This window comes from Populus nigra, chromosome 8, assembly GCF_951802175.1.
Source record: "Populus nigra chromosome 8, ddPopNigr1.1, whole genome shotgun sequence".
NCBI classification, from domain to species: domain Eukaryota; kingdom Viridiplantae; phylum Streptophyta; class Magnoliopsida; order Malpighiales; family Salicaceae; genus Populus; species Populus nigra.
This window is the reverse complement of record NC_084859.1, coordinates 16820035-16845747: the sequence shown is the minus strand read 5'-3', so window position 1 is coordinate 16845747 and position 25713 is coordinate 16820035. Positions and strand designations below refer to the sequence as shown.

Below are 25713 nucleotides of genomic sequence, written 5' to 3'. Positions count from 1 at the left end.
GATTTCAGGCCTAGTGTCTACTGTTTCTCTTGATATAATATTAATTTGTTGTAAAGAAAAAAAAATTAATTTTTTGAAAAATATTTTAAAAACACAAACAAAAGCTTTAAAATTTGTTCAACCTGTTAATTCTACATCAAGTACTTGGCTTCTTAAAAAAATCGAAATAGTTAAAGAGTGCACAAATATAAAGCAAATAAGCAAAGGTATATTACAAAAATCATGGTAAAAAACATAATTCTTAAAAATAAAAGTTTTTGAACCTTACAATTCACAGCATTCACAGCCATCATTAATATAACCTTAGCACGCTTCTTTCAGTTCATGCTCGCTGTCCTTATTTATCTTCGTACACAAAGCATCAATTATCATCTGGAGTGACCTTTTTTCTTGTTCCAATTTTGTATTTTTTGCCTCGAGTTGTATTATGTTCAAGCTGTCCCGATTGTTGATTCTCTTAGACAGCAGATCATTTTCACATTTCAGTCGTTCAATTTCACGTTGTCGATCTATATCCTTGCACATTGCCTGTAAAACAAAATAAATAAATAAAAACAATAAAGGTATGCATATTTTATATAACCAAACAAATAATATAACCATAAATTTATTACCAAGCTCTTATCCTTGAATTTAAGAATACATGTCTGGACAATCATTGCTATAATGATTAATGATAAAGATACTATATTTTTATTAAGAATTAGTTACCATTTCATCTAAATAATTGCCATGTCATATTTGTGGTTAAATAAATGCTATATAATTTATATGAGTTTTTGTCTGTTTTTCCCTTACAAACAGTTTAATTATTTTTTAAAGTGTTTTTCAAAATATTTTTTACTTGAAAAGGTATCAAATTGATGTGGTGTGCTAATGTTAAAAATAAAAAAACAAATTTAAAAAAAATATTATTTTGATGTATTTTAAATTAAAATGCACTTTTGAAAAGTACCATATATTACATTACCAAACACACATGCATCTACGCCAATTTGCACACAGAAAACATCAATAAAGATTTCAATAACAAGTAAACCAGAAATTCACACAGAAAACATCAATAAAGATTTCAATAACAAGTAAACCAGAAATTCAAGTATAAATGATAATATGCAAAACTTATGGTCCACATATCTAAGGAAAAAATATACCACATACTAACATCTACTGATCTTAATGGAAACTTAGATTATCATTTTTTTTAATCTTAGAACCTGCCAAGTCGACCAGGTCAAGTCAAGACAACTCCTACATAATTTAATTTGAAACTCGAACCAAGTAATAAGTCAAGTCGAGATTTTCAAGTTTGACAAGTTTGACTTGTGGACCAGTTTAATGACAATATTAAAGTGTTCCTCACAACATGGATGTTATTTTTTTATGTTCAAAAAACTTTTAGTCTAACCCACCACATGGCGTGGGAAGTTACCTAGTATATACCTAGAAGAAAAGAAAGAGCAACTCATTGTGTTTTGAAAATTAGATACACTTAGAGATTCATGTTTAAGAGTTCTCCAAATTATATTGGTTCTAATTATAGTGAAATTTATCTATATAAGATCATTATGTCCTGGTTAAGCAAGATCTATTCAGAAAACTAATCTTTCTCAGCTAATTTGGAGAAGAAAATCAGTGGTCATCCATGTTCCTCACCATTCAGGAAGGAAGAAAAGGGAAGCATTTAAGTTTTCTAAATAGGAAATTTAGACAAGTCCTTGATAATCAAATCACCCTCATCAAGCACAAGGATTTGGTTAATCAGATTATAGTCAAATAAAAAATTAATCCTCACGCATTGGCGTTCTACGTCGAATCTGGATGGTTTAGCTAGATTAAAGTTTGCAGTTGAGAGATGTTCAAAAACTGCTCTCAGCCAATTCAGTCCTTTGTTAATCATTTATATCAAGTTAACAATGGGGATCTTAATAGAGTTTGGATTGCATTCAAGTCTCAAATCCTAATTTACTACAGAACAGGTTGGTCAGACATCTAAACGATGTTTAAACAAAGGCTAGTTTATTACCTAGATGTCCATTTAATTAAAGAAGAGGTAAATATGCTTAGTAAATGGAAAGCTAAGAAGTTTAAGGGAACAAAACATATAGGTGGTTTCCCACTTACCCTAACTTTGAGGCATCATATGCTCTTTGCCATTGCAGAAGCCTTATCCAGCAACAAGGCCATAAGCATTTGAAAGGATTGTTTTATCGTACAAGAAACCACAATCCTTGCTTCTCATTTATAGTTATTGAGTAAAGCCAAAACACCTTCATTCATCCTTTGTATCAGCTATAACAAAACCATAAAATACACCCCCTTCAAACCTTGAATCCTAATGCCAAGATAGGACAGAAATAGTTAGTTGACATATGGTACACTAAAAGCTAGACGACCAAGATTATTATTGAAGAATAAAGGGTCACGATCTTGCAAAGGGATGAAGTTTTAGTTCCTTTATTATGGCTTATAAAATAGAGACTTGATCGAGAGATAACAAACACTGAAATAAAGGATAGGATATACACCAACATAGGCTTGACTGAGATGATGCAGGAATTAGGTTTGGCTTAAAGAGCAAATCTTAATCGTTTTGGTCTAGTTAAACCATAATACTTTTTGTTTTTTGGGTTCTTATTAGAGCTAAATACCTCGGTTTTAGGTGTTTTTTGGGTTACAAGAAAGGTAAGAAGTAGGCCTAAAACTTTTATGAAGAGTCTAAAATTCAGTTCTATTGAAGTTCAAAACATAGCATAAACAGGGAAGTTCCAATTTGCCCAGAAGTTCACTACAATATAAACCCCGTTTTGATTTTTAGTCTGTATCTAAAGTTATAGATGTCAGAATAAAGCATGCTTATGTGAGTAGAAAAGATGATAACGAGGTCTAAAACATATGTTAATGGACCAACTCCAAACTGTGTCATTTTGATGCTCTAAATGTAGATGGAATTCAATTAGCCAAGCTAGGAGGAGGAAGAAACATAAAAAGGAGAAAAAAGAAAAATGACCAAAAAGAAGAGAATACGTTGTGGTATCATCACCAAGGTCTAGAATAACAAACCTTCATTCTCGCAGCAGTAGCAAAAACATCAAGTTCAATCCATTTGTTTTAGGGAAAAGGGCTTTTGAGGTCTGGACCTACATTCTCAAGGCAGAAACATCCCTTTTTGCAACAGCAACAGTTTTATCAAGCTATAAACTTATGACCTCTTTAGAATAAATATATTTGTTCATGTATAATCTTGCTTTTCAGAATGTCTACACAATTGCATGTTTCTTTTTTTTTTTCTTGATTTCTTTCCCTTGAAAACTTGAACGGTAGAGAGTTTAGTTAAGTGTTTATATGATGGATTTGTTTTCTCTTGGTTGAACCATTTTCCAGTTCAGTTTGTTTGTTTTAAGAGTTGTTTCTCTTCAAATTGTGCCTAGAATTTGATATGAATAAGATTTTAATCGCAATCTCTAGCTTGAATGTCACAGTTTAAGTGATATGAATTTTGGTGAAACCAAAAATAGTTTCCCTTGGTGGCATGTGTATTGGTATTTCCCTCAATATGCTTTGATTAAACATATTTTTACGGTTAGGCCTAGTTTTAGAGACAAACGTAGATCCAACACATTATTTTTAACTTTAAAACGAGTTTTGACGATAAATCAATAAGTTTTCATCTAGTTAAGTTTAAACTTGTTTTAATGTTAGGGTTGACAAGTCTCTCCTAGTTTAAGGGAGAACATAAACCTAACAAGTTGTTTTTAACTTTAAAATGAGTTTGATGATAAATCAATGAGTTATCATCAAGTTTTGTATAGGCTTTTAAATGGTTATGTTGATGAGTCTCATAGTTTTAGAGACCAAAACAGACCTAACATAATATTTTAACCTTAAAATGAGTTCAAAAATATGTCGACGAGTTTTTATCAAGTTAGCAATGTTTTGGTTAAGCTTGGTTTTTAATGACTAGATCAAAAATCAATAAAAATAAGGCAGATAGAAAAACTAATTAGATACCATGAATTTAGGTATGTAATAAGGTATACCTACTATTGGGTTTGAACCAATGAGTCCCTTTGTATAAAAGAAATACTCTAACCATTGAGTTAAGAAGGTCATTTAGACTAAAAAAGAGAAAGAAATGGAACTCATCACATCAATGAATTATAAATGTAATATTATTTATAAGGAATAACGAATTAGATGTTGGATCAAGTAATATTCATCTTGACAATAAATTATGCACATGATAAAATATATATCACAAGCAAAAAGGTTCTAGCTCAGTTACGTAGAGTACCTTATTTATATGTGCAACAATGTTTTTTCTTAGGAGTACATTATGGAATAAAAAAACTTATTGAGAAGTTGATGACTTACTCCATGACTTTTAAGGAATAAGAGAACATTAGCCGGACAAAAGATTCGGTCCAGTTTAGTTGCCCTTTTTAGATTCTAAGCAACCAATAGAACCCATTATTGATTTAAGATATTGGTAAAGAGAATATTCACTCTATTCAGTGCCAGACATAATGAGTATAAAGACCTTAACAAGTCTTATAGTTTTATACACCGACATAGACCTAGCATGTTCTTTTTTACTAAAAAATAAAAAATATATGTATAAAAAATCATCAGAGTTGCGAGACTGTATATTTGATTGTGTAAAATTACTATATTATATGATTGTTTATATATATTTGCTATGATATTTTTTACAACTGTGTATTTGATTCGTAATACTTTCTATTGAGTAAATCCAGGTTAATTTGGTTCTAAAAACATAACCAGTGTAGAAAAATATCCGATTTATTAGATTGATGAAGAAAATCACTGAATTGAAATATAGCAAAAGGTAAAGAGAGAGACGTACTAGCTGCTTTGAAAGCACCTCCACAACGATGTTTTGCTTGTCAAGCTGGGACTTCAATTGGCAAAAGTTACCTTGAAGTTGTTTCATGTTTTCGTTTTGAGTTTGCACAACCTCTTTCAGCCGAACTTCTTCATTTTTTAAGTGCTTGTTCTCTCTGTTTAATCTATTATTTTCTTCGGTAAGCGCACACAAGTTTTCCTCATTCTTGATTTTCTTAAACTGCATAATTAATTACAGCACACGAGAATCAAAGAGAAGTTCCTATAATAAAAATATATAACAAAAACACGAACCTCCTTCTACCAAATACCAACAGGCAAGTGATCATGGAGAGGAGCATGTTGCTTACCTTGCACCGTTGCCGATAGGCCCTGTCTACCTCTTTCTTCCTCTCTGGATCCCTATTTACATCATCAGGAGCTTTTCTTTTCAGCTTCGAATCGGGTATGGTAGGAGAATCAAGAAATCCTGATAGAAATGACATGTACTGCTCTGCTGGTGGCTGAATCATCGACGGTACTGTGTTTATTTCATAGCTACCGCCAATTTCATTAGCTGTAGACGTCTGCAGATGAGATTTAAAAGGGCAAAACCTTCAAAAGACATACTTGGGTTTGCTCACTGAAACATGTCAGAAGGCTTTCATTCAACCAAAACATCTGTGATAAGCACATCAGTCTATCTAATTTTCTATACACATGCAAGCAGAAGAATATTTATAAACACATAAATTAATTTTGTTGGCTAAGGAAAATATGAAAAATCTAAACAAATTAAAAGATATAGCATGTAATAAATGAAAAATGAGCCGCAAACTCAAGCTCAAAATGGATCCTTTCGTCAAGATCTTCTCCACAAAATATAACCTATAATATTAGGAGTTAAAAATATAGAAAGTTCACAATCATAAAGGCAGTATGTTAGAAAGAAAAAGCTTCTCGAACACCAGATCCTTCTTGATCCAAAGCCTAAAGAACAAGATTGATTTGAATGGGTTAATTTTAATTGTGATTTAAACTTAATTTTGCAGCATAAACGCAAACTTCAGATCGGTTGGCTGGTACACTAGACAGTGAAAAAACGACAAACGATATTTACACGCTCTTTTTTTTTTCTGGATAAAAATTAGAAGATTACAAGTAAAACTTACAGTTGCTAGTGCCGGTGGCCACATTGAATCAATCAAGGGGAATATCGGTAGATAAGCTGGCTTTATACCTGCACAAAATTGAAAGCAGAGAACTGGTGAAGGCAATCGGAAACAGCACAACACAATCAAAGAAGGAGAAAAGAAATAGACTTTAGAGTTCTTCAGGAAATAATGTTCTAAAAATCGAGTTATAATTAAAAGAGAGCATATATATAGTAAACTGACACTAGCAGCAGCAGAGGCAGATGCAGTTTGAAATTGCATTTGATACGGTGTTTTTTTTTAAATAATTTTTTTTTAATTAGTATTTTTATGTTTTTGAATTATTTTCATGTGTTTTTATTAAAAATTATTTTTAAAAAAATAAAATAAAATATTATTTTAATATATTTTTAAATAAAAAATAATTAAAAAAAGAAGAAGAAAAAGCAGCAGCACAATCCCGAACACACGAGACATTCCAGCGAAGTCGAACGGGTGCAGCGCGAGAACGTGCGATATCGGAAAGATCGGACGAACTACTTGTAAGGTCGCGCGAGGGCGAAACAATTTCACGGCCATGGACCCACCAATTCATATGATATAATATTATGGTCGGCTTAGACTTTTGACTAGAGAAAAGGATTGGGTGTGGCATACGTGTCAAACCCATTTAAGGCTTGATTTAACAAAAAAGCAAGATCTTGATGAATGGGTACGATAATCAGACACTATCTTTATTTGGACTGATTTGACCTCTGGGCCACTGTGAGTTAGGATACCAAGAATCAGGCGCCACGGGTTAAAAACAGGACAGTTCGGTAAGGGTAAATGATTAACAAATATAGAATATCAACGACAAAGAAAACCTAAGCGGTAATTTTCGACTGGATAAGCTCGAGCTTATTCAATTCCAAAATGTGGAAATTAATGGTATAAATACGAATCATGGGCAGAATTTGGAGGTGAAGGTAGAAATTGCAGTGCCATGGTTCAGGTCCAATCTTCCACGCCTGTAAGGACTCATTTTCTCTTTTATTGTGCTTCGACCAAACTTATGAGTTAATTTTATTAAATTAACACTCCTTTTAAGTTTATAACTAGCTATATATTTATTCTAAATTCATCTATTTTTATGGATGAATGGTGAAGGTTTATATATATATATATATATATATATATATATTTTTAATAATTTTTTGAGTTATTTTGAGATTTATCATGTCGACTGTATAACTTTTACACGATTTAATTTTAAATTTAAGTTAAGTTAGGGATTACTACGAGAGATTTTTTTCTTTTGATTTTATATTTTTTTCTCAATCTTTTCAAGAATTCACCTTTATATTACTGGAAAGAATGTATTGGAGCTAGAAACAAGATGATCCCAAATTCACCTTCATGAGCACCCTTCAATCTGTTCTTCATCCCAAATTCTATCTTGATTTATATATCCGCTCTTTAATGGACCTTGTAAGTAAGGGTGCTTTAAAACTGAGGGAGATTTTTACAATCAATACTCAGCAATATTTTATTACTTTCTTAAACGCGAACTTTTCCGTGAAGCTTACTTGTAATTGAAATCCCAAAAGCAGATCAGAAAATAGGCTCTACCATTATTCCTCCCCATTGATAATTTCCACACACTAATTCAAGAAATATATATGACAAGTATGCTACTCAAGTGCAGTGCAAAATTATTGAGATTGCATCATATATCAACTTTAAACACACACAAGTTCGATATATATATATAGAAAATGTTACTACACAACTTTAAGCACACACAAGTTCGATAGAGTCGATACACACGACTTTAAGCATACACAAGTTCCATACACAAGTTCGATAGAGTCGATACACACGACTTTAAGCATACACAAGTTCCATACACAAGTTCGATAGAGTCGATACACACGACTTTAAGCATACACAAGTTCGATAGAGTCGACATATAAAATGTTCCACACAACTTTAAAGAAAATGGTACACAAATAAGCAAAGCAAACCAACCACACCCTCGTCCTTGGATACCTAAACATGACTGGACGGATCACCTGCAAGAAAGCTGTTATGAAATGAAAATGTTGTATAAGTGCAATTTTCCTTGAAGCAAAATAGATCATTTTTCTCTTGAGACATGCACTGTAAACTTTATAAAGACCACATCTAAACTAAATCCATGTTCACCTGAAGTGGATTACTCATTGCCATTATTTATCTGCAAAATAAATAAGCACCTAGTGTAAATTATCAAGTTGATGACAATTAATTAAGAGGTGCATATTAGTGGATTGATGAAACGAAAGCGCACGAAGGAAGAGAGAAGAAGCTACTAATTACCAGAATCATGGAAAGCTCTGCAATCACAGCAGTCTCTTCATTCAATTTGTCCTTCACGTACTCCAAAGTTTGCCTTGTACGATTGAGGTCATTTATCGCCCGAGCACATTTGCTCATCAGTAATTCATTCTCAGCCTCCATGGATGTGTTTTCATTCTTGATGCGCTTGCATCCAAACTCGTCAAATTTATTTTTGTTGTCTATCTTCACTTTCTGCACCATAAATAGTGAAATATGGTCAAATAAACATCAATACTGAGAACTATACGTACAGATGGTTAATATCAACACCTGCTGTTTTCCACCATTGCTCGTGCCAAATTTTCTTTTCCTCAATTTTTTGGAAGCAACATTCAACATGTTCGAGGGTGCACCATCGATAGATATCCCCGGGGGGGACTTGTTTGCTCCATCTGATTCATCTGTATTCCAGTACTCTAGAAGCTCAAACATTGAAAGAGATATCTAGAAGTTTCTTAAAGAAACACTAATTGTGCCGATTAACATAAAATTAGCTACTCAAAGCTTAATTAAATTAGTCAGCCTATTTTGATGAGCCTGTACACACACACACACACACACACATGCAGGTTCTGATGTTAATAGTGATGAAAGGCCATACCTGCTTGGCGCAGGTCGGGAATATGATCATTGAACAATATTCCACGGTTCTCGGCATCACTACGATCTCCAAACTCGTTGGTGTAGTTTCCTGAAATTGAAACCAATCAAACCCTCAAGGAGAATATTCAAACAAGTTAAATTTGCTTCATAAGCAAAAACAACAGCACAGCAACAAAACTAATTAAGATTCGATCCCAAACTAGTTAGGGTTTGCGGCATTTAATTCTCTCATAAACCAAATCCCTTTCAACATTGAGAGTTTTAAATCCTTGGATATATATCATTCGCCCACGTTATCAGATGCTTAAATAATTAATTAAAAACGGCATTTGTGATCGAATCAAATCTTTTTCATGAAAAATAGTTAGAACTTTTGGTTAGCTTGTGATAGTATTTTTCACATTTGAAAATGTGATCAAAACCAACAAGTATAGCCTTCGATGAGAAGGTTTGTATCTTTCATGGATAAGTGATAAGCTAATATCATGACAGTGTTGTAGACAATCAAAAACCCTAAATTGACCTGAGAAGGCTTTGTCAGTTGATGTAAAGGTTAAGTAAATCAATGAGATATACTGTGCCACCTCGATAGTAGATTTGCATAGCTAGCTGTTCATTTTAGGCTTGAAACATCGTAAACCCTAAAGAAAACCCTAGATTTTAAGAATTAATAATATTATACTGAGTGCTAGAAAACAAGAATTGACCTAGCTAGAGCTAGACTTTTCCCATCAATCTAACAAAAGAGCTATTAATGAAGAGATCGCATACAACAAACTTCCTTCTGTGAGCAGAGAGAGAGAGAGAGAGAGATCGTGTTATGAGAAATATGCATAAAAATGCAAATAATTTGGCTTAAAATGGAAGTTGCATGAGGTTATTATAGACCATGTCACACCCATATAATGAGGTTATTGTAGAACATGTGATCATATTAAATCTTTATATGCCTTATTATAACTTGTTAATTTCGCATAGATTTAGCACAGCATAAACAAAGAAAGAGTGGCATCTAATATGTTATATATTGAGAAGATTATATATAAAAGAAGAAGAAATTACCCTTACCCTCTGAATCAGATAACTTCACGTTAGACATCAGATGTTCTTCTTTGATATGATCTGCCGAAAATTGAGAGAGAGAGAAAAGAAGTAAGGATCAACCTAAAAAGTTTAAAATTATACAATATTTTGAGAAAGAGTACTAAAATCAGTTGATGAGGTTGATGATCAAGCAGCTGAGAACACCACACCTTTTGCTTTTCTTTCCATACACACTACCAGATCTGATGGTTATGGGCTGATTGGTCCTAGAAATCGACGGCGCGTGAGGAGATGATGACCCGCCGGTGTGCTGGAAATCTGGGAGTGAAGTCTCTTAGAGTAGTCAGAAAAACAAAAATTATGATATATAGTATTGGTGGGATCATCAAAAAAAAAAAAAAAAGATTCGAGGGGACCCAATCGCAAGAGAACAGGAGAAAACGATATATGACGTTCGGTAACTGCATGTACGCTTGTAAGGAAACGCGTTCAAACCGCGTTATTTTATATTTTTAAATTATTTTGATGTGTATATTAAAAATAATTTTTTTTAATATATTTTTAAATTAAAAATATTTTAAATTAATACCACGTAATTTCAGTAATACCCATAATCAAACTGACAGCAAGCCTCGAAGAAATGAACAGTTTTTGTTAATACTTAATACTACTTGTGGGTTTTAGCTCCAAAATATAAATATTAATTTAAGTTTGCAGAGCCGCCTCTGCTGACCTGAGAAATAGGTGTGATTTTAACTTTTTTAAATATAGTTGAGTTTTTCATTTCCAGGTGAAAGAATTGAAAATTCATATGTTGTGTTATTAACAAACCCATTAATCATTAATTGTTGAACAGATGTCATATAAATCGAAGAAATTGTAAGAAGTAATAGGAGGGAAAAAATTAATTGCAAGAGATGAATATTATTTTTTAATGATTAAGTAAAATTTAGGATTTGAGGTTTGGATTATGGTTTTTGAGTGTTTAGAATTTGGATCATGGTTAACTCTTTTTTTTATTGTTTATCATTTATTAGTTAGTGGGTAGTAAAATTTAGGCTTTAATTAGTTGGGATTATAATTTAGATAGGGTCTGAGATATAGTTTAGAGTTTTAATTTATGAGTAAATTTAGGGTTAATTTGTGATTTAGTAAATATCTTTATTTCAAAACACGATATATATCAAATGCCATGTTTTTTAATTGTGATATTTTTAGATGTTGCATTTGAAAAACACGGGTAAGTACGAACATGTACTATTTTACCAAAACTTTCTGCACAATAAATTATTTTGCCAAATGTTTTTAGCTTTTAATTACTTTTTTTTCTTAATAAATAAATATAAGCTGAAAAGGATAATTTTTCAGAAAGAGAAAAAGAAAGGGACGTCATATAAAGCTCTTCAAGATTGTTATTACCACTTTTGTGTTGAATCCGACATGCTTTAAACACGTCATTCTAATTTTAAGTAAGAAAATAGATGAATGTAGTTTCTTAAAGTAGGACCACGAAGGAATATTATAATTATTGGGAAGAATCTAGAAGCTAGAGTGATTAGATGATTGCATTGCCCCCTTTGTAACGGTAATCCCGTTGGACCCACAAAAGGAGTAGATGACTGGGCTCTGCAAGTGGTTCAAGAGCAGGCCCATTTCAAGTCTTGTTTATGATAGTGACTGGTCTATTTTTTATTTAAAAATAAATTATATTAAAACAATAAAAAATATTAATTTAATTTTGTAGAATATTAAATAAAAAACATATTAAACCGCAAAAACAAATGGTTTTGACGGAAGTCACGTTTTGCCATATCCCTGGACCTAACTTTCCTAGGTTTACCTTCTAAAGCTTTGGTGGGCTTTCTTTTAAAGGTGGTGTAGGCCCAAGAGAATCTAACATATCAAAGAGGTTTGGTTTAGTTAGAGAAATTTCTTACCATCATTAGCATATAATTAATGGAAGACAGATTTTTCATGTTAAGCACCGAACCATGCCAAATTTTAAGGAATTAATTAAAAATGACTCGAAACCTCAATGGTTAATTAAAATTAAAAATTAATAGTATGTTAGTTTCACTCAGTATACTACTTCTATTACTTAAATATAATAAAATATATACCCATAATTATATTTTCCTCAATTGATGATAATTAAATTTTTCACAAATATTTTTTAAAAAAGTTTCCATTAATGTTTCCATTGATTACGCTGAAATAAGATATTCCGTGCTTACACTAAAGATAAAAGGTAAACTGGTCCACAAATAAAACTTATAATAAATACAAGTGAGATTAATAATTTATGGATTATGCGTAAAACCACCTAAATTAATAACCTTAAACTTGAGGAGGTGAAATTGTTATCAACCTTAGGAAAATAGCTGATAGAGAACTGTTTAGTAGGAAAAACACAGACAATTGAGTTTAAAACGACTTCAGTAAAAAGTTTGCTTATGAAAACAACCTCCAAACTTCAGGGAGGACAATTTGCAGATTACCCACAGTACCGTCACTCTTGGATCTAAAATCAAAGTAAGCGCTAGCAGAGGGAGTTTTGCAATGGTAGTCCAATTAGAGTTGAGAAAATTAACATGTGAGAGAAAGCTACATCTAATTACTCCTAAGATCAGTCAGATCAAAAAATATTGTCCTGGAAATGACATGGTTAATTAGCACTTATAGAGGATATATAAGGCTACCTCTATAATTTGTCAGATTAGAGTTGTACCTCTCAAATGGAGTATCAAACTTCCTTTCAATGTGCATATCACCAGACAGGAAAGGGCTGCTTTTCGCAATTTGGGCATCTGGTGCTGTCCGTTTTCTCCAACCACATACTGGACCAGGTTTTGTTTCTTTCGTTGCATCTTGTGGTCCCGGCAGAGGTTTCTCTCACCCCCAGCAGCTCCATCTCCGAGGACGTTCTAGAGCTCTCACATCTTCTAGCTGTGGCAAAGAGGATCTTGCAGTACCGGAGAAATACGTCCTTGCCTTCCTGCACCTTGGAGAAGCAAGAGTAGCAGAGAGAGTTAGAGGTCAAGAGGAAGATCTGTAAGTTAAGTACTGTGGACAGGAAATATACTACTTGCAGACAAAAACATATATGTTCGAAGGCTTCCTGGATATATGAACTACCTACCATCTGGTCTCTTGGTTAATCACCGGTACACTGTCTGTGCAGACCCAACATAAATAAATAGTACAGTACTGGGGCTGTGATCGATAATGCTTTCCCTTGGAAGAAAGGACGCTAGAAATATAGAAAGACGAGATGCTCTATTAAGGTATCTCATAGGACAGCTTAAACATTAAGAATTGGATTTTCATTTATAATCCAATGAAAAGAGATATATGTGTGGATTCATCCAAGAATACAGTAGTGCTTGTACAGTAGAGGCTTAAAAAACACATGTATTATTTATATCTTAATATCTTGAAAGACTTTTAAAGGGTTACTTTTATAAGGTCACACGAATCATTAATAATCAATTTATTTTCTCTTTTATAAGAGCATCAAGAACATGATTCTTCTTTTTTTGTTTTTACAGAATCAATGGTGTAATTCAGAATTTTGAATAATGAATACAGGTGAGTGAGGACGTGAAAAGGCATTGCAAATCCGTTAAGAAAATGTGACTTTCATATTAAGATTTTATATTTGAAATTCTAATTTTAGTGGGTGTTTGATAATAATTAAAAATCATCAAAAGGACAGGTGAAAGTTATTCCTGCATGGTGCGATGCCTTGATTGGGTGTAAAAAAGAAAGACAAGAACTTTGACGGAGACTTGAGGCGAGGAGACAAATTTCGTTTTGTGTGGACACAAGGACTTGCCGACGAGACTTCTGAAAAGAAAATTAAAATATCACATTGCTTGGTGTTGGAAAAATCGTACATTTCTTTTGTTTGAGAAAGAGTTTCAAAAAACTTTAAATATTTTTAAATTAATTTTTCTACTATTTTCAAATCATTTTAACATATAGATATTAAACATATTTTTTTTTAAAAAAAAAAAACACTCGAGAACTCCACAAAACTTAATTAGTTAGCAGTACTCAAAATATGAGCCAATCACATAAGCCACCTGTCCTTCGAGTTCCAAAATTTTAAATTTAACGGCATTTAAAAGTGATTTTGTAGCCATGAGGTTTCTTTTACCACGAAACCAAAAATTTTAATTTTCTATTTGAATAAGGAATCTAGCTCAAAAAGAAATTAGGAAAGAAAGCATCATACGAGCTAACTGGATTAAAAAAAAAAAAAAAACTACCGGAGTTCGAAAGGAAAAATAATTGTCATTGGATAAAAGCATTTATAGCAACCGGTACCTAAATACCTATATATAAAATCATGAGCTTTATATCAAGACATTAAATTAGACAAAAATATTCTTATATTTTAAGAAGCATAACATACATGTATATTTTACAGGGAATACTTTAGTAAATACTAAATATATTAGCTTATTTTTAAAAAACCTAATTAATGGCTTATTTTAACATTTAATTAGATAAAATGACTGTTTTTCATATAACGAGTGTTCGGGACCTCCAACTACAAATTAATTAATCTCGGCAAATCAAGACCGAAGGAACTCAATTCCAAAGCAATAGCTAATCGAAATCAATTTCAAATGATTGTATAGTCATATTCCACTTTGTTAGGTAGCTGCTTTCCAATTTCTATTTGGTAAATAAATTTAAAAGTGTGCCAATAATTGATTGAAACACACTAGTATATATATAGTCATTGGCTTTTTAATTAATACCCAACAAAAATAAATAGTTTTTAATTTGCACAAGTACTTATTTTAAATTATAGTAAATATTATTTTTATAAAAGAGTGTGTTTTCAGTTTAAATTTTTTTAAAACTGTAGTATAGCTGTACAAACAAATACTAGCACATTAGAGGATTTTTTCCCCAAATTAAGTAATCATTATTTCAATTAACTTCATTTTGCTTTTATGTATTTGAATCAAAAGTAAAATGACAATAACTTGAAAGTAAATTTAGCATTCATCATGACTTTTCCAATCATATACACAAGAGTTAATGTATTTTCTTTTGTTGGAGGGACTAAAAAGTTTGACATTAACCTAGTTTATATATACTTATGCTCTTAGACTTGTTAAGTTAGGGAATGCATGTAGAGCACCATAAGCATACTAATTAGTTGAGGTGTATATAATCTAATTCAAACTCCCATAATTACCATAAAAAAGTTCGACATTCATCCTTTTTTTTTTTTTTTGGCCTAAAACTACTTTCACATTGGGTGGGTTTGTACACTGCAATACCTTGAAGAACGCAATGGCAAATTCTGTCGAGGTATTGATCCGAGAAGGGAAGGGAAGGCAATGGGATTGCTAACCCTTTAATTTGACAAATCAAAGGCTGAACATTTCTTGTATGCTTGGTTCGGTTCTGATCCAAGCTTGGGTTTCGCGCTGTGTTATGTTTTTTCTCCTTTTCTTTCTGTCTGTTTTCCATTTACTCGATGGCCTTTTTCTATATCCTCTCCAGTTTTTTAATAAAAGCTGACCATCGAGTCTCGTAAAAATTTAATTTAATTTACTCCGCCATCCTTCACCATTCCGGTGGTTTCACGTTGCATTTATATTTTTACCACGGGTGTGTAGTAATGATTATTGTTTATAATATTTTTTATTAAAAAATATTATTTAATACAATCTGAAAATATAAAAAATTAAATTTAAATGACTCAAAAGTAAATATTTTAATTAAATTTATGGAGATGGCTTCTGTGAATAATATAGAAATTACTGTACCATTTGAAAAAAATAATCTAGAGAAAATTTAGCTGCCAAGTACATCATCTATTGAAGTGATCTATCCCAGAAATGGTTTTAGTTAAAGGTCATAAATAGGAATGCTATTGCAAATCTTGGACTTGTCTGTTTTGTATATATATATATATATATATATATATATATAGAGACACACTCACACGCACGTGTTCTTTGTCATGCTCCGTTGTTGAAGCAAGCATTCAGTTTAGTTTGATTCACCTAGATAATCTGCAACGAGTAGCAGATTGAATCAGAGAAAAGAGAATACTTATGTAATAACTGAAAAATGTGTTCATATTATATTATATTATTTTCTATCTGGAGAAAAATAATAATGGAAATCATGTGTAAATTAAACTTGTTTTCCATGATATTCGACATATAAATATTTGTTTTCTTATCTTAAAGGTATTGGTGTAAACAATTAAAAAAATAAAACATTATTTTAGAGAATTGGTGTAATATCTATATTTTCTACACAGAAAAGATGCCTATGCTAATCTGGATCTTCAGATCTGTTAACGTTTGACCCTAAAATTTTATTGGTGTACCATGTGAGGTTTTCGAAAACCAAGTTGACTATTCAAAGAGAAGTCAACTAATTGTAGGAATTGATAGCCTCACACCATAATTTATTGATTGTAAGAGCTAAAAAAATGAGACAACCAGCTCATCCGAACATGACACAACAACAACTAACATTTCTGCAACTGGACTCGAAATAGATTAATATAAGTTGACAACAAAGCATATGCAAATCAATAATGATAATGGTTCCATTGACTAGCTAGCTCTTCAGGCAATCCTTTTCTTTTCTTTTCCTTTGTTCGGTCTCTTAAACTGCAACTGTCTGAAATCACAAATCCCCGTTAAATAAATCTTGTAGAGCTGCCAATTGCGGGATACCCCCACCGTCTTCAAACTTTTGGATGCTGCAGTTTCTCTTCATTTGTACATGTTCTTCTGTCATCAAATCAGAAGTAGCAGCAAATACAAGGTGACTAAAGAGCAAATATAAAAAAAAACTTAATTGCGAGGCAATGAATCCCGCAATTTTGCACGAACCTAACATATCCAGCTACAACATTAAAACAGTACCTTGTGATGCTAGTTCCTGAGGTTCAAGCCGGTCCTTGTCCTTGTTTATCTTCTCACATAAAGCATCGATTATCACTTGCAATGCATTCTTTTCATTTTCTAATTGTTCAATTTTTGCTTGAAGCTGAATTACATTCATGTTTTCTGGATTGCTGATTCTTTTTGTTAACAGATTAATATCATGTTTAAGCTGAGTATTTTCACGCTGGAGATCTTTATAGTTGGAGCCAGTCTGCCAAACAAAATAATGAATAGTTACTCTATAAGAAACCAATAAAGTAATCAATCAAAGAGACACTCTTCATCACAATGTCATCAGGCTAAATTTCTCTATTCATTAATTTATGACACAACTATAATTGCCCATACTGCTCTGACATAGGATTTCACTACTATGAAAAAAATTGACTAGAAAACATTTTAGTATATGAATTTGTTGTTCGGAAGAGATTTTATCATGGCTAATCTTGTAAAAATGAATCACCATATAGGCCATATATTAATTAGCAGAATCGGGACATCTAGGGATGACAATAAGTATCATTAGGTGGGTATCCATCGGGTTTGAGTTTAATTACCATCCCTATGAATATCCTATAACTTGCTTGCAAATATATCTTAAAAAGATAATTACATCAATTGTTGTAACTCATTTTTGGATCCCCACAAATAAAAAAATAAATAATAATAAAAAAAGGAGGGAAACAGTGTCGTTTTAAGAAACACTGTTCCCCTCTCTCTCTCCCCGCATGCTGCTGCAAAAACCCAAAACCCCAGGAGTGGAGAGCAGCGCAGGTGTGCCCTGCAAAGCCACGCCTATTGGAGACCTCACTCGATGTCCATGCATGACAGAGCCTGCTCCACTTGTGCCTATGAATACCGCTCACAATTAATTAACAAAAAGGGGGGGGGGAAGAGTTTTTGAAAACGGGAGAGAGGGCTGGAAAACTAAAGGAGGGGGAAAGTTTTGAACGAAAAAAAATGGCAGTTAAAGGAGGAAAACAGAGGGGAAGAGAAGAAGGGTAACCTCTCTCTCTGCTCTCTCCCTCCACCGTTTGGAAGCACACCGCCACCTTCCTAACCACCGTGAGGCATCGTCGGCTTCCTCCCAACACCACCAGATTCTCCCCCCACGATCCAGCAGCTTCTCTTAAGACCAGCCAAAACCGTGAGCCACAAGCAGCGTCAGGAGCTTTGCTTCACATTCCAAACAGACAGCTCTTCTCTGAGTCCTGCACCAGTACGCAGCCATCTCCAGCCTCAACACCGGCGTTGTCTTCAGCTCCAGCAGCCATCGCTGACTCGCAGGCCCTCAATCACCAGGAGTGGGTACTAGCCGCAACAGCAATCCAGGATGGCAACCAGTCTCGTCTCTGCACCAGCAGCTGATCCCAGTCGTCTATATCTTTTCCCCGTCGCCAGCAGTAGCTGTGTTCTGCTCTGCACTGGGTGCATAAACCAGCAGGGGCGCGGTCATCACCAGTTGCAATTCCTCAGCCACTTTGAGCAGCAATAAGCAAGAACAGCACAGTAGCCGGATCCTTCCTCCCGAAGCAGCAAACAGCAGCAGTAACATGACAGCAGGATATCCTTCCCGACCTCCATCTTCAGCAAGCACCAGCACCAGGGGAACCCGAAGGCAGATAGAAAGAGGAGGAAACAAGAAGCCAGTAGACAAAAACGGCATCCCCACCAACTTCCCCTTCTCCAGAACCAGGAACCAGACCGAGCAAGACAGGAAGTGGCATCATAGTTTCTTCCCAGAATCCCAGCGACAAGCTCAGGAGGGATTTCTCCCAGCAGCCGCTGTGAACCAGGTAAGCTTCTCATTCCTTCTCCTTCCGTTTATAATTGCACAAACACTGTGCACTTAGAATTTAATTACATGGTGGCTGCAACAAGAGTGCGTGGCTTATTCACGCACGCTGGCGGGAATGAGTCCAGCCGGGTCACTGGTTTGGGCAAGTGACCTGGCAAGAAGATAATTACCCGGTACTGTACAGGTGCGCAGTAACCGGCTAATTAATTAATGTGTATTGTATAGGTGAACAGTAACCCGGTTACTTTGCAGTGAACAGTAACTAGTCATGTGGTTTTGGGCTGGGCTGAGTCCAGCCCTGTAGAAAGTAGGCCTATTTTATGTTGGGCTGATTTCGGCCCAATCTCTTTGTGGGCCGGGTCTGGCCCGTTCGGAAAATTTTCTTTAAAAGAATTATTTAAATATGTGATTTTCTGAAAGTTTGTTGATGCATTATTTATCAATATCTGCTTGTATTTTTATATGGTAAAGATACAAGTCCGGTATGAAAATACCCGGTTTTCGTCGAGACATCAAAAAAATATAAAATGAAAAATGTTTTGTTTTCCTGCATACGACCAATACCCTAACATTGTTTTTACGTTTTTTTTATATAAAAAAAACAAATATTTGAAGTTTTGAAAATGTGTTTTCGCATGGATTTCTTAAACACAACAAAAATCATTTTTCTTGCATTTCTGGATTTTACAACATGTTTGTAAAACTCCAAAGGGTATTGGCTAATATTCCAAAAAATATAAAAATCTTATTTTGAGGGAATTCATCTATTATTCACCGCTAATGTTTGGATAAAGAAATCCTTAAAGGACGAATATCCAAAATATTATTGGGAATAATTTGTTATTATTCACTGTTAATATTTGGATAAAGAAACCCGGAGTGGTAAATATCCAAAATAATTTTCTAGGAATAATAAATCCGCACAGATCCTTGAAAGAAGCCTTGATTATAATCGAGGACATTTCAATTTTTTTTACTCCACGGTTTACGAGACGAAAAAATAGGTTTTTAAAGCATCCTAGATTTCATTCATCAGAGCAGACTTATCCTAGGAAACTGATGGGATTAGAGAACATCAACACCATGACAGTTATAAGGCAAATCAAACACCAAGCAGCTTACCTTAGGTAGGGCGTACTAGGGGTGCTAAAACCTTCCCTTTACGCAACCAGTCCCTTACCTTAGAATCTCTGAAAGACCAGTTAGGTTTCCTAGTGACCATAATACTAGGTGGCGACTCCTTTTTTCACAACAGAAAGACCCCAACATCAAATCCCCGCTACGAAGGAAGTGTCGCCGCGACGTCGAGCTCTCGGGAGGGTGCGACATCAATAATCAAGCAACACCTGGTCTTCAACTTTTGAAAAACATACAACAAAAGCTTACACACTACATAGTCACTGTCCAGGAGGAAAGCAAGAGCCCCCTATCATCCAAAGAGAGTCTGTTGAAACCGAATCTCGTGGGTGCTCACCTCATTGTTGAACTAACATGCCAAAGTCAAATGAGAATTGAAAAATGAAACACTTTGACCTCTACAGGGTAGCTCTCAAAGTTAAAAATATGATTCAAAACATATGCCTACTAGTATCCAATCATCCTTGTCAAAAAACTATCTCAACCCAAAAACTAATAGTTAGTAAGTTCTAGTAATGATTTTATATTGCTTTCTTATTCCCCCTCAAGTATATAGAATTTAATAATTGAATTTAGGTTCCATCCAAAAGACTTAAAACCTCATGGTGGATAACCCATTCTCAATCTTTTATATTACTTTATATTCTTATATTTATTCAAGGTGGGTATGCTCTTATATTTTTTTAGTGTGAGATATGTTCACTAACAGCCCTATCTTTTGGGGTTTGTAAGTGAAATCCTTTTTATCTTGAAATTTACACATGATCCTTAGTTATTTAGACCTTGATAACTATGTGAAAAACCATCTCGACTTGAAAACTTAAGCTATTAGGTGAAGTCTAATGAATGATTTTATGTTACTCTTTTACGTTATTCTTTGTTTCACTGCTAGTTTGATGTCTCATTAATTCATATTGCCCCATTCTTTTCTAGGAGGGAAAATGTTGTTGGCAAAACACTTCGAGGACATGAATGTACTTCTTCATCAAGTTATCAAGCAGCTATTTCGGTCTTTTCATGCAAATGGCAACTTCAACAAGTTTCCCTTCAATGGAAAGGGAGGATTTTTGCCTTGCCAGAATTGCTAATCAAAGGGATCGATGAAATCTAGGAGAGCCTTTGACGACTGACATGTCTTAGAATACAGGGCTGTCCTAGACTGAGAAGCATGTTGTTACCAACAATGCGTCCTTCCCCACTAGTCTTAAAGAGGGCCAAAATTTGGATTTTCTCTTTAAAATGTTCTGATAAGTGTCAGTCAGTGGAGATAGCTTTGAAATGCTATTTCAATTGAAGTCTAAGTGATCAGATGCAGTTATATAGCGCAGGGAAATTAAACAAGCAACCATAGAAGTAGAGAACCGCTGCCTCATAAAAGTGAATTGGTTTCCACAAGCCAACCTTTCCCTTTATGCAGGTGGCTGCATGTGCTATTACATTCTTGATTAAGTTGTGTTATGTAGTGTAAAAGAGGATAGACTACTATAAGAAGCAAGTAATATCTTGGTGAAAGAGAATTATAAGGCTAAATAAAACTTCTCAATTAGTGTAACCAAGGCCTTGCTTTGATAATAAACTACTACTTGCACTTGGCCGTCGTTAATCTTTAGAGGAAGTACACTTCCTATCATTTCCTCTACAATGAACTGAATAGAAGGTGAAACCAACAAATATTGGTTACCATACTCTTTCCAAATTAATTTGTTGATTGGACTCCCAACCAAACTTCTACTTCCTTTTATATTGAGTAGGAAGACATAGATCCTAAACTGTTTTCAAACAATTCTCATGAGATGACATTTATTTGATGGATTCTTGTCCGAGGGATGAAATTTTGGTTTCCCACAAAACCCACTAGATTGGACTTTGAGCGTTTACAAGACCCAATAAGACAATAATACCATATAAAAGCCTCACTACCAGTCCAAGAGGACAATACTCTCGAACAAGAATATTCCTCTTGAATCTATAAGACAATACCCCGAACAAGGCTCATACCCCCTGAATCAATTAAGACTAAACCCCAAGCATGACTTATACACTCGAATCTAGCTATTAGACCTAGATGCACCTGAATCCAACTGCTACCCTCAAATGCGCTCAAATCCAATAGCTACCCCAAATGCTCTACTCCCTTGTCAAACATGGTCTACTCTCCATTGACCACGGAGACAAAAAGTACACGATTTAAATGAAAGCACACCTCTTGATAATGTGTCCTTTAGGGGTTGGTCCTGTTATTGTCATCAACAATCCATAATTCACAAAACCCAGAATTAAAACAACTTTTGTAGTGACTTGTTGTCACTTAAAGCCTATCTCCGAGATGTACAAAACTGTAGCTAACAAACACATTGATCATCTTAACTTTACATGGACACATCCACGTTGGTTCAAGTTTATATAAATAACGTTCGAAGTAAAAAATCTTCTCCTAGAGATTGGAGGCTCATTTTCCTCCCTTTTAAGCTTTATTTTGGAAACAAACATAACACAACCTCCTAATGTTTTTTTCCCCTCCACCATCAGTACTAATTTAAGCATCATATGATCCATTAGAACCCTAAGAGGACTGGTTATTCAAGTGTTTTAGTTACTCAAATCCAATCTTCTACGCCTTTCATTCCATCACAACCTTAGAAGGCAACTTCACAACGACCATGATCTTTGTAAAGTTTTACATTCCATCACAACCTTAGAAGGCAACTTCACAAAGACCATGATCTTTGTAAAGTTTTATATGAACCTCATCAATTGATGATGATCACAACCTCTACGCAAACCTTGAATTTTAATATCTTTATATTTATTTGTTCATTTTTTCTATTTAATTTTTTTTCAAGGAAATATCTTTCATTTCTAATCAAATAACAAACAAAATTAAAAAATACATTTTAAAATGGAATTTGGACATTTTTAAAAAATAATTGTTAAGTTTTGTTAAAAGACTAGCTTATAATTTTCAAAACTAGAAAAACTTGCATACAAAATCAGAAAAATCTGAAAAACTAAATCATAATTTGCTATAGATAAAATCTACAAAAAGGACATGATAAGACGGTCAAGTATGGAATGTTTCCGAGTTTGATTATTCAAAGCTATATGTAGGAAAACTTTTCTGGGGTTTTCATGATGGTCTAAGATGTTGCGGAAATATGAATAACAACAATAGTGGTTCGCTTAGAATTACATATCCCACTAAAATGAATAACCATGCCATTTGACTAATTACTTCTTAACCAACTCCATCTCTAAGAGATTGCAACTTGCTACTTTTAGCCACTCAAAAAGGGTAGCAAATACAGCAGTAGATATTTTAACTAAGCAAGGTGTTTAATGTTCTTTTGATTACGTAACTTGGCTTTGGTAGTTTAAAGCAAGGGTGTCGTCTAGTAAGCTGGTTTGGGTTTTTTATGCGCCATCTTCTTGATGGTACTACTCCTTTTCTTCTCTCTTCAATCAATCTGATCGATGTATCATAAGGAAAAAACTACTTGACAATAGTCGAAACGAACTGTTAAAAGCTTAATTGATAAGGATGTTAACTTCAGAAATCAACTATACAATGAACCTTTACATATATACTTAAGTTATCAAAAGGCAGAAGAATGGCCAGTATTCCATCATATTTGTAAGCTTATACTTTCTAGCCAGGTGGAATAATGTAAATGAATATGACTCTTGTATTGCTTTCACTACATCCTATCATTACATGGGTTGAAACCTTTGCTATTTCTGGTGACATTTTGCTTTCTCTGATCTATTTTTCTATCAGAACCCCCTAAAAAAAATTGTTGATTTATGGTTGTTTATAAAATGTAAGTAGTTGTGTATAACAAACAGCAAAGGAAGAGAATGGAGAAACACTTACTAGTCGTTTTAAAAGCACTTCCACAACCGTATTTTGACTATTAAGCTGGCCTTTTAATTGGCCAAATTCCTTCTCAAGTTGCTTCATCTCATCTTTTTGACGTTGCAAAGTCTGTACCAGTAGGACTTCTTCCTTCTTTAAGGAATCATTCTCTCTCCTTAAACGATCATTTTCAATGGTAAGTTCATCCAATTTGTTCATGGTGATCATTTTCAATTCCTACAAATAAATAGTAGAATACAAGAAAGAAAAAAATTATAATTAAAGAGAAAAAAATGATAGGAGAGAATCATTAAATAGATTCAAAATGTGTTTGATAGGATTTATGAGAAATTAGTATAAGGTTTTGTTTGATACATGGGTAAAACAAGTAATAATGTTGTTTTTCCTTTTTTAATTAATCTTAAGACAAATTATTCCCATAAGAAAAAATAATTGCAAACAAATTAAATCAGTTACTCCCTAGATTATAAGTTCTGTTTACACAGTATAGAGCGAGCGAAACAATTTAATTGAATTTAAGTGAAATCCAAAGAGAGAAGAAAAAATGGGGTTTTACCTTACATCGTTGCCGATATGCCTTGTCAGCCAATCTTTTTCTCTGAGCTGCTGTGTATCTAGTAGCTCCATTGAGATTAGCATCAGTTGTTTTTGGAAATTGATATCTTACAGCCGACGAGCTAGGACTTGGTTCCATGAACAATAATGTATTCGATCCCCCAGCTTTTTAAGATTTAAATGAACAATACAGAGAAAAAAAAGATATTCACGAAAGAGATCAAGCAAGCGACATAAATTTGATTCAAAATCCAATTCAATCATAGCTGTTACCAGACAAAAGGAATTACAATATATCTGGGGTTAATTGAACTGCTATTTTTACTTACCATCACCTGGAGATAATATATCTGGGAGAATTTCCCACATGTTGGTAGTGGCACCCTCCATAATATCTGTCTTCTGTAGAGAGATGGAGAGACTTTTGTTCTTGCGAAGAAAAGCATCGAAATTATAAGCAACGTGAGGTACACAGCTCGGTCAATAAAAAATCATGCAAAAGCCGTTCGATATCGCTCGTCCAGAGTGGGAACTTGGACGACTAGACAGTTTCATGGGCCACGATAGCTGTAATGAATTGTAGAAACTTCGGCCCAACAAGGACGCTTTCAGCTGTTCATTCAAGATAGGCTAAATTATCCAAAAATACCTCTAACTTTGGATTAAATCAAATTTAGTCCTTGGATTTTGTTTTTTTATTTAAGCACCATGAACTATTTTTTCTTAGAAAAGCCTGTCGATCCAGGCTCCCATCTATCCATTAATCTCTTTTTATTCTCAAATCACGTGTTATCAAGATATGTACTATGTTTCTAAACTATTACCTATAATCAACATTAACGAAAAAGTCTATTTTTTTTAAAATAATAATTTAAAGCACTCAAATAAAAATAAATAAATTTAAGAGCTGAGTTCATTTTAACTCAAAGTTTAGGATAATTTTTTTATGAGATAGATAAATATCCAACCCTTTTTACTTGTTCTCAAACAAATGTTGTATTTGTTTTTTCAAAATATATAATTTTACCATGTTTTTTCAAACTGTCAGATTTTTATTTTTTTATGATTGACAATTAAGGTAACAAGAATTAGCTCTAGTGATTCTGAATCAGTTTTAATTTAAAAAATTAGTGTAAAAAAAGATTAAATGAAAGATGTTAATTATGCATATATACCAAGAAATAACTATTTTTGCCTCATTCCTCCTTGTTTTTTTCAACATTCACCTCTATTTTTCTTCGTTCATTTAGTTTTTTTTCTTCTTTTTTTGAGTTCGTTGACCTTGATTAACAGAGCAATTAATCAAAGCGGTGATGGTACCATTGGAGGCTGAATTATGTGTTCAATATTTTTTCACCAGGTGACATGCAATAAAATTTGAAGAATAGATGATATAATCATTAACAACAA

General features: G+C 33.6%; 3 protein-coding genes across 12 annotated transcripts; all 3 read right to left on the bottom strand.

Annotated features, from left to right (window-relative positions):
- Positions 1-167: 167 nt before the first annotated feature.
- On the bottom strand, positions 168-6321 carry LOC133701726 (uncharacterized). Of its 4 annotated transcripts, none has more exons than XR_009843612.1 (5): positions 6018-6221; positions 5217-5432; positions 4868-5086; positions 2125-2335; positions 168-528 (listed from the first exon to the last, which is right to left on the bottom strand). XR_009843612.1 is itself a non-coding variant. In XM_062125772.1 (5 exons), the coding sequence occupies exons 2-5, from the start codon at positions 6039-6041 to the stop codon at positions 304-306; spliced, it is 684 nt and encodes a 227-aa protein (XP_061981756.1). In that variant the 5' UTR covers positions 6042-6085; positions 6243-6321; the 3' UTR covers positions 168-303. The 4 variants fall into 4 exon arrangements, 3 of the variants coding, with proteins under 3 accessions (XP_061981756.1, XP_061981755.1, XP_061981754.1); XM_062125772.1 differs by lacking the exon at positions 2125-2335 and adding an exon at positions 6243-6321 and having other exon boundaries at positions 6018-6085; XM_062125771.1 differs by lacking the exon at positions 2125-2335 and having other exon boundaries at positions 6018-6085; positions 6168-6227.
- Positions 6322-7840: 1519 nt separating this feature from the next.
- On the bottom strand, positions 7841-13492 carry LOC133700365 (uncharacterized). 5 transcript variants are annotated; one of them, XM_062123869.1, is made up of 9 exons: positions 13147-13492; positions 12736-13008; positions 10217-10325; positions 10026-10085; positions 8962-9051; positions 8631-8761; positions 8340-8552; positions 8187-8217; positions 7841-8053 (listed from the first exon to the last, which is right to left on the bottom strand). In XM_062123869.1, exons 3-8 carry the CDS (start codon positions 10233-10235, stop codon positions 8197-8199), a joined length of 534 nt encoding a protein of 177 aa, XP_061979853.1. In that variant the 5' UTR covers positions 10236-10325; positions 12736-13008; positions 13147-13492; the 3' UTR covers positions 7841-8053; positions 8187-8196. The 5 variants fall into 5 exon arrangements, with proteins under 5 accessions (XP_061979853.1, XP_061979851.1, XP_061979850.1 ...); XM_062123867.1 differs by having other exon boundaries at positions 7841-8064; positions 10217-10340; positions 13147-13485; XM_062123866.1 differs by having other exon boundaries at positions 7841-8064; positions 13147-13484.
- Positions 13493-16422: 2930 nt separating this feature from the next.
- LOC133701729 (uncharacterized) lies at positions 16423-24807 on the bottom strand. Of its 3 annotated transcripts, none has more exons than XM_062125777.1 (5): positions 24633-24807; positions 24305-24468; positions 23746-23964; positions 16919-17150; positions 16423-16780 (listed from the first exon to the last, which is right to left on the bottom strand). In XM_062125777.1, exons 1-5 carry the CDS (start codon positions 24691-24693, stop codon positions 16677-16679), a joined length of 780 nt encoding a protein of 259 aa, XP_061981761.1. In that variant the 5' UTR covers positions 24694-24807; the 3' UTR covers positions 16423-16676. The 3 variants fall into 3 exon arrangements, with proteins under 3 accessions (XP_061981761.1, XP_061981760.1, XP_061981762.1); XM_062125776.1 differs by having other exon boundaries at positions 16423-16783; positions 24633-24801; XM_062125778.1 differs by having other exon boundaries at positions 16423-16783; positions 24305-24522; positions 24633-24785.
- Between the last annotated feature and the right edge of the window lie 906 nt (positions 24808-25713).

Excerpts from the sequence above, each read along its gene's own strand:
- LOC133701729 (XM_062125776.1), bottom strand. The coding sequence starts at position 24,693 with ATGGAGGGTGCCACTACCAACATGTGGGAAATTCTCCCAGATATATTA. Across the intron at positions 23,965-24,304 it reads CATATCGGCAACGATGTAAG|GAATTGAAAATGATCACCAT; the intron begins GTAAAACCCCAT and ends ATTTATTTGTAG. Across the intron at positions 17,151-23,745 it reads AAGTGCTTTTAAAACGACTA|ACTGGCTCCAACTATAAAGA; the intron begins GTAAGTGTTTCT and ends TTTGTTTGGCAG.
- LOC133700365 (XM_062123869.1), bottom strand. Across the intron at positions 8,553-8,630 it reads GCAATGGTGGAAAACAGCAG|AAAGTGAAGATAGACAACAA; the intron begins GTGTTGATATTA and ends TTTATGGTGCAG. Across the intron at positions 8,218-8,339 it reads CAGAGCTTTCCATGATTCTG|ATAAATAATGGCAATGAGTA; the intron begins GTAATTAGTAGC and ends TTTATTTTGCAG.
- LOC133701726 (XM_062125772.1), bottom strand. The coding sequence starts at position 6,041 with ATGTGGCCACCGGCACTAGCAACT. Across the intron at positions 5,087-5,216 it reads CCTATCGGCAACGGTGCAAG|TTTAAGAAAATCAAGAATGA; the intron begins GTAAGCAACATG and ends TTAATTATGCAG. Across the intron at positions 529-4,867 it reads AGGTGCTTTCAAAGCAGCTA|GCAATGTGCAAGGATATAGA; the intron begins GTACGTCTCTCT and ends TTTGTTTTACAG.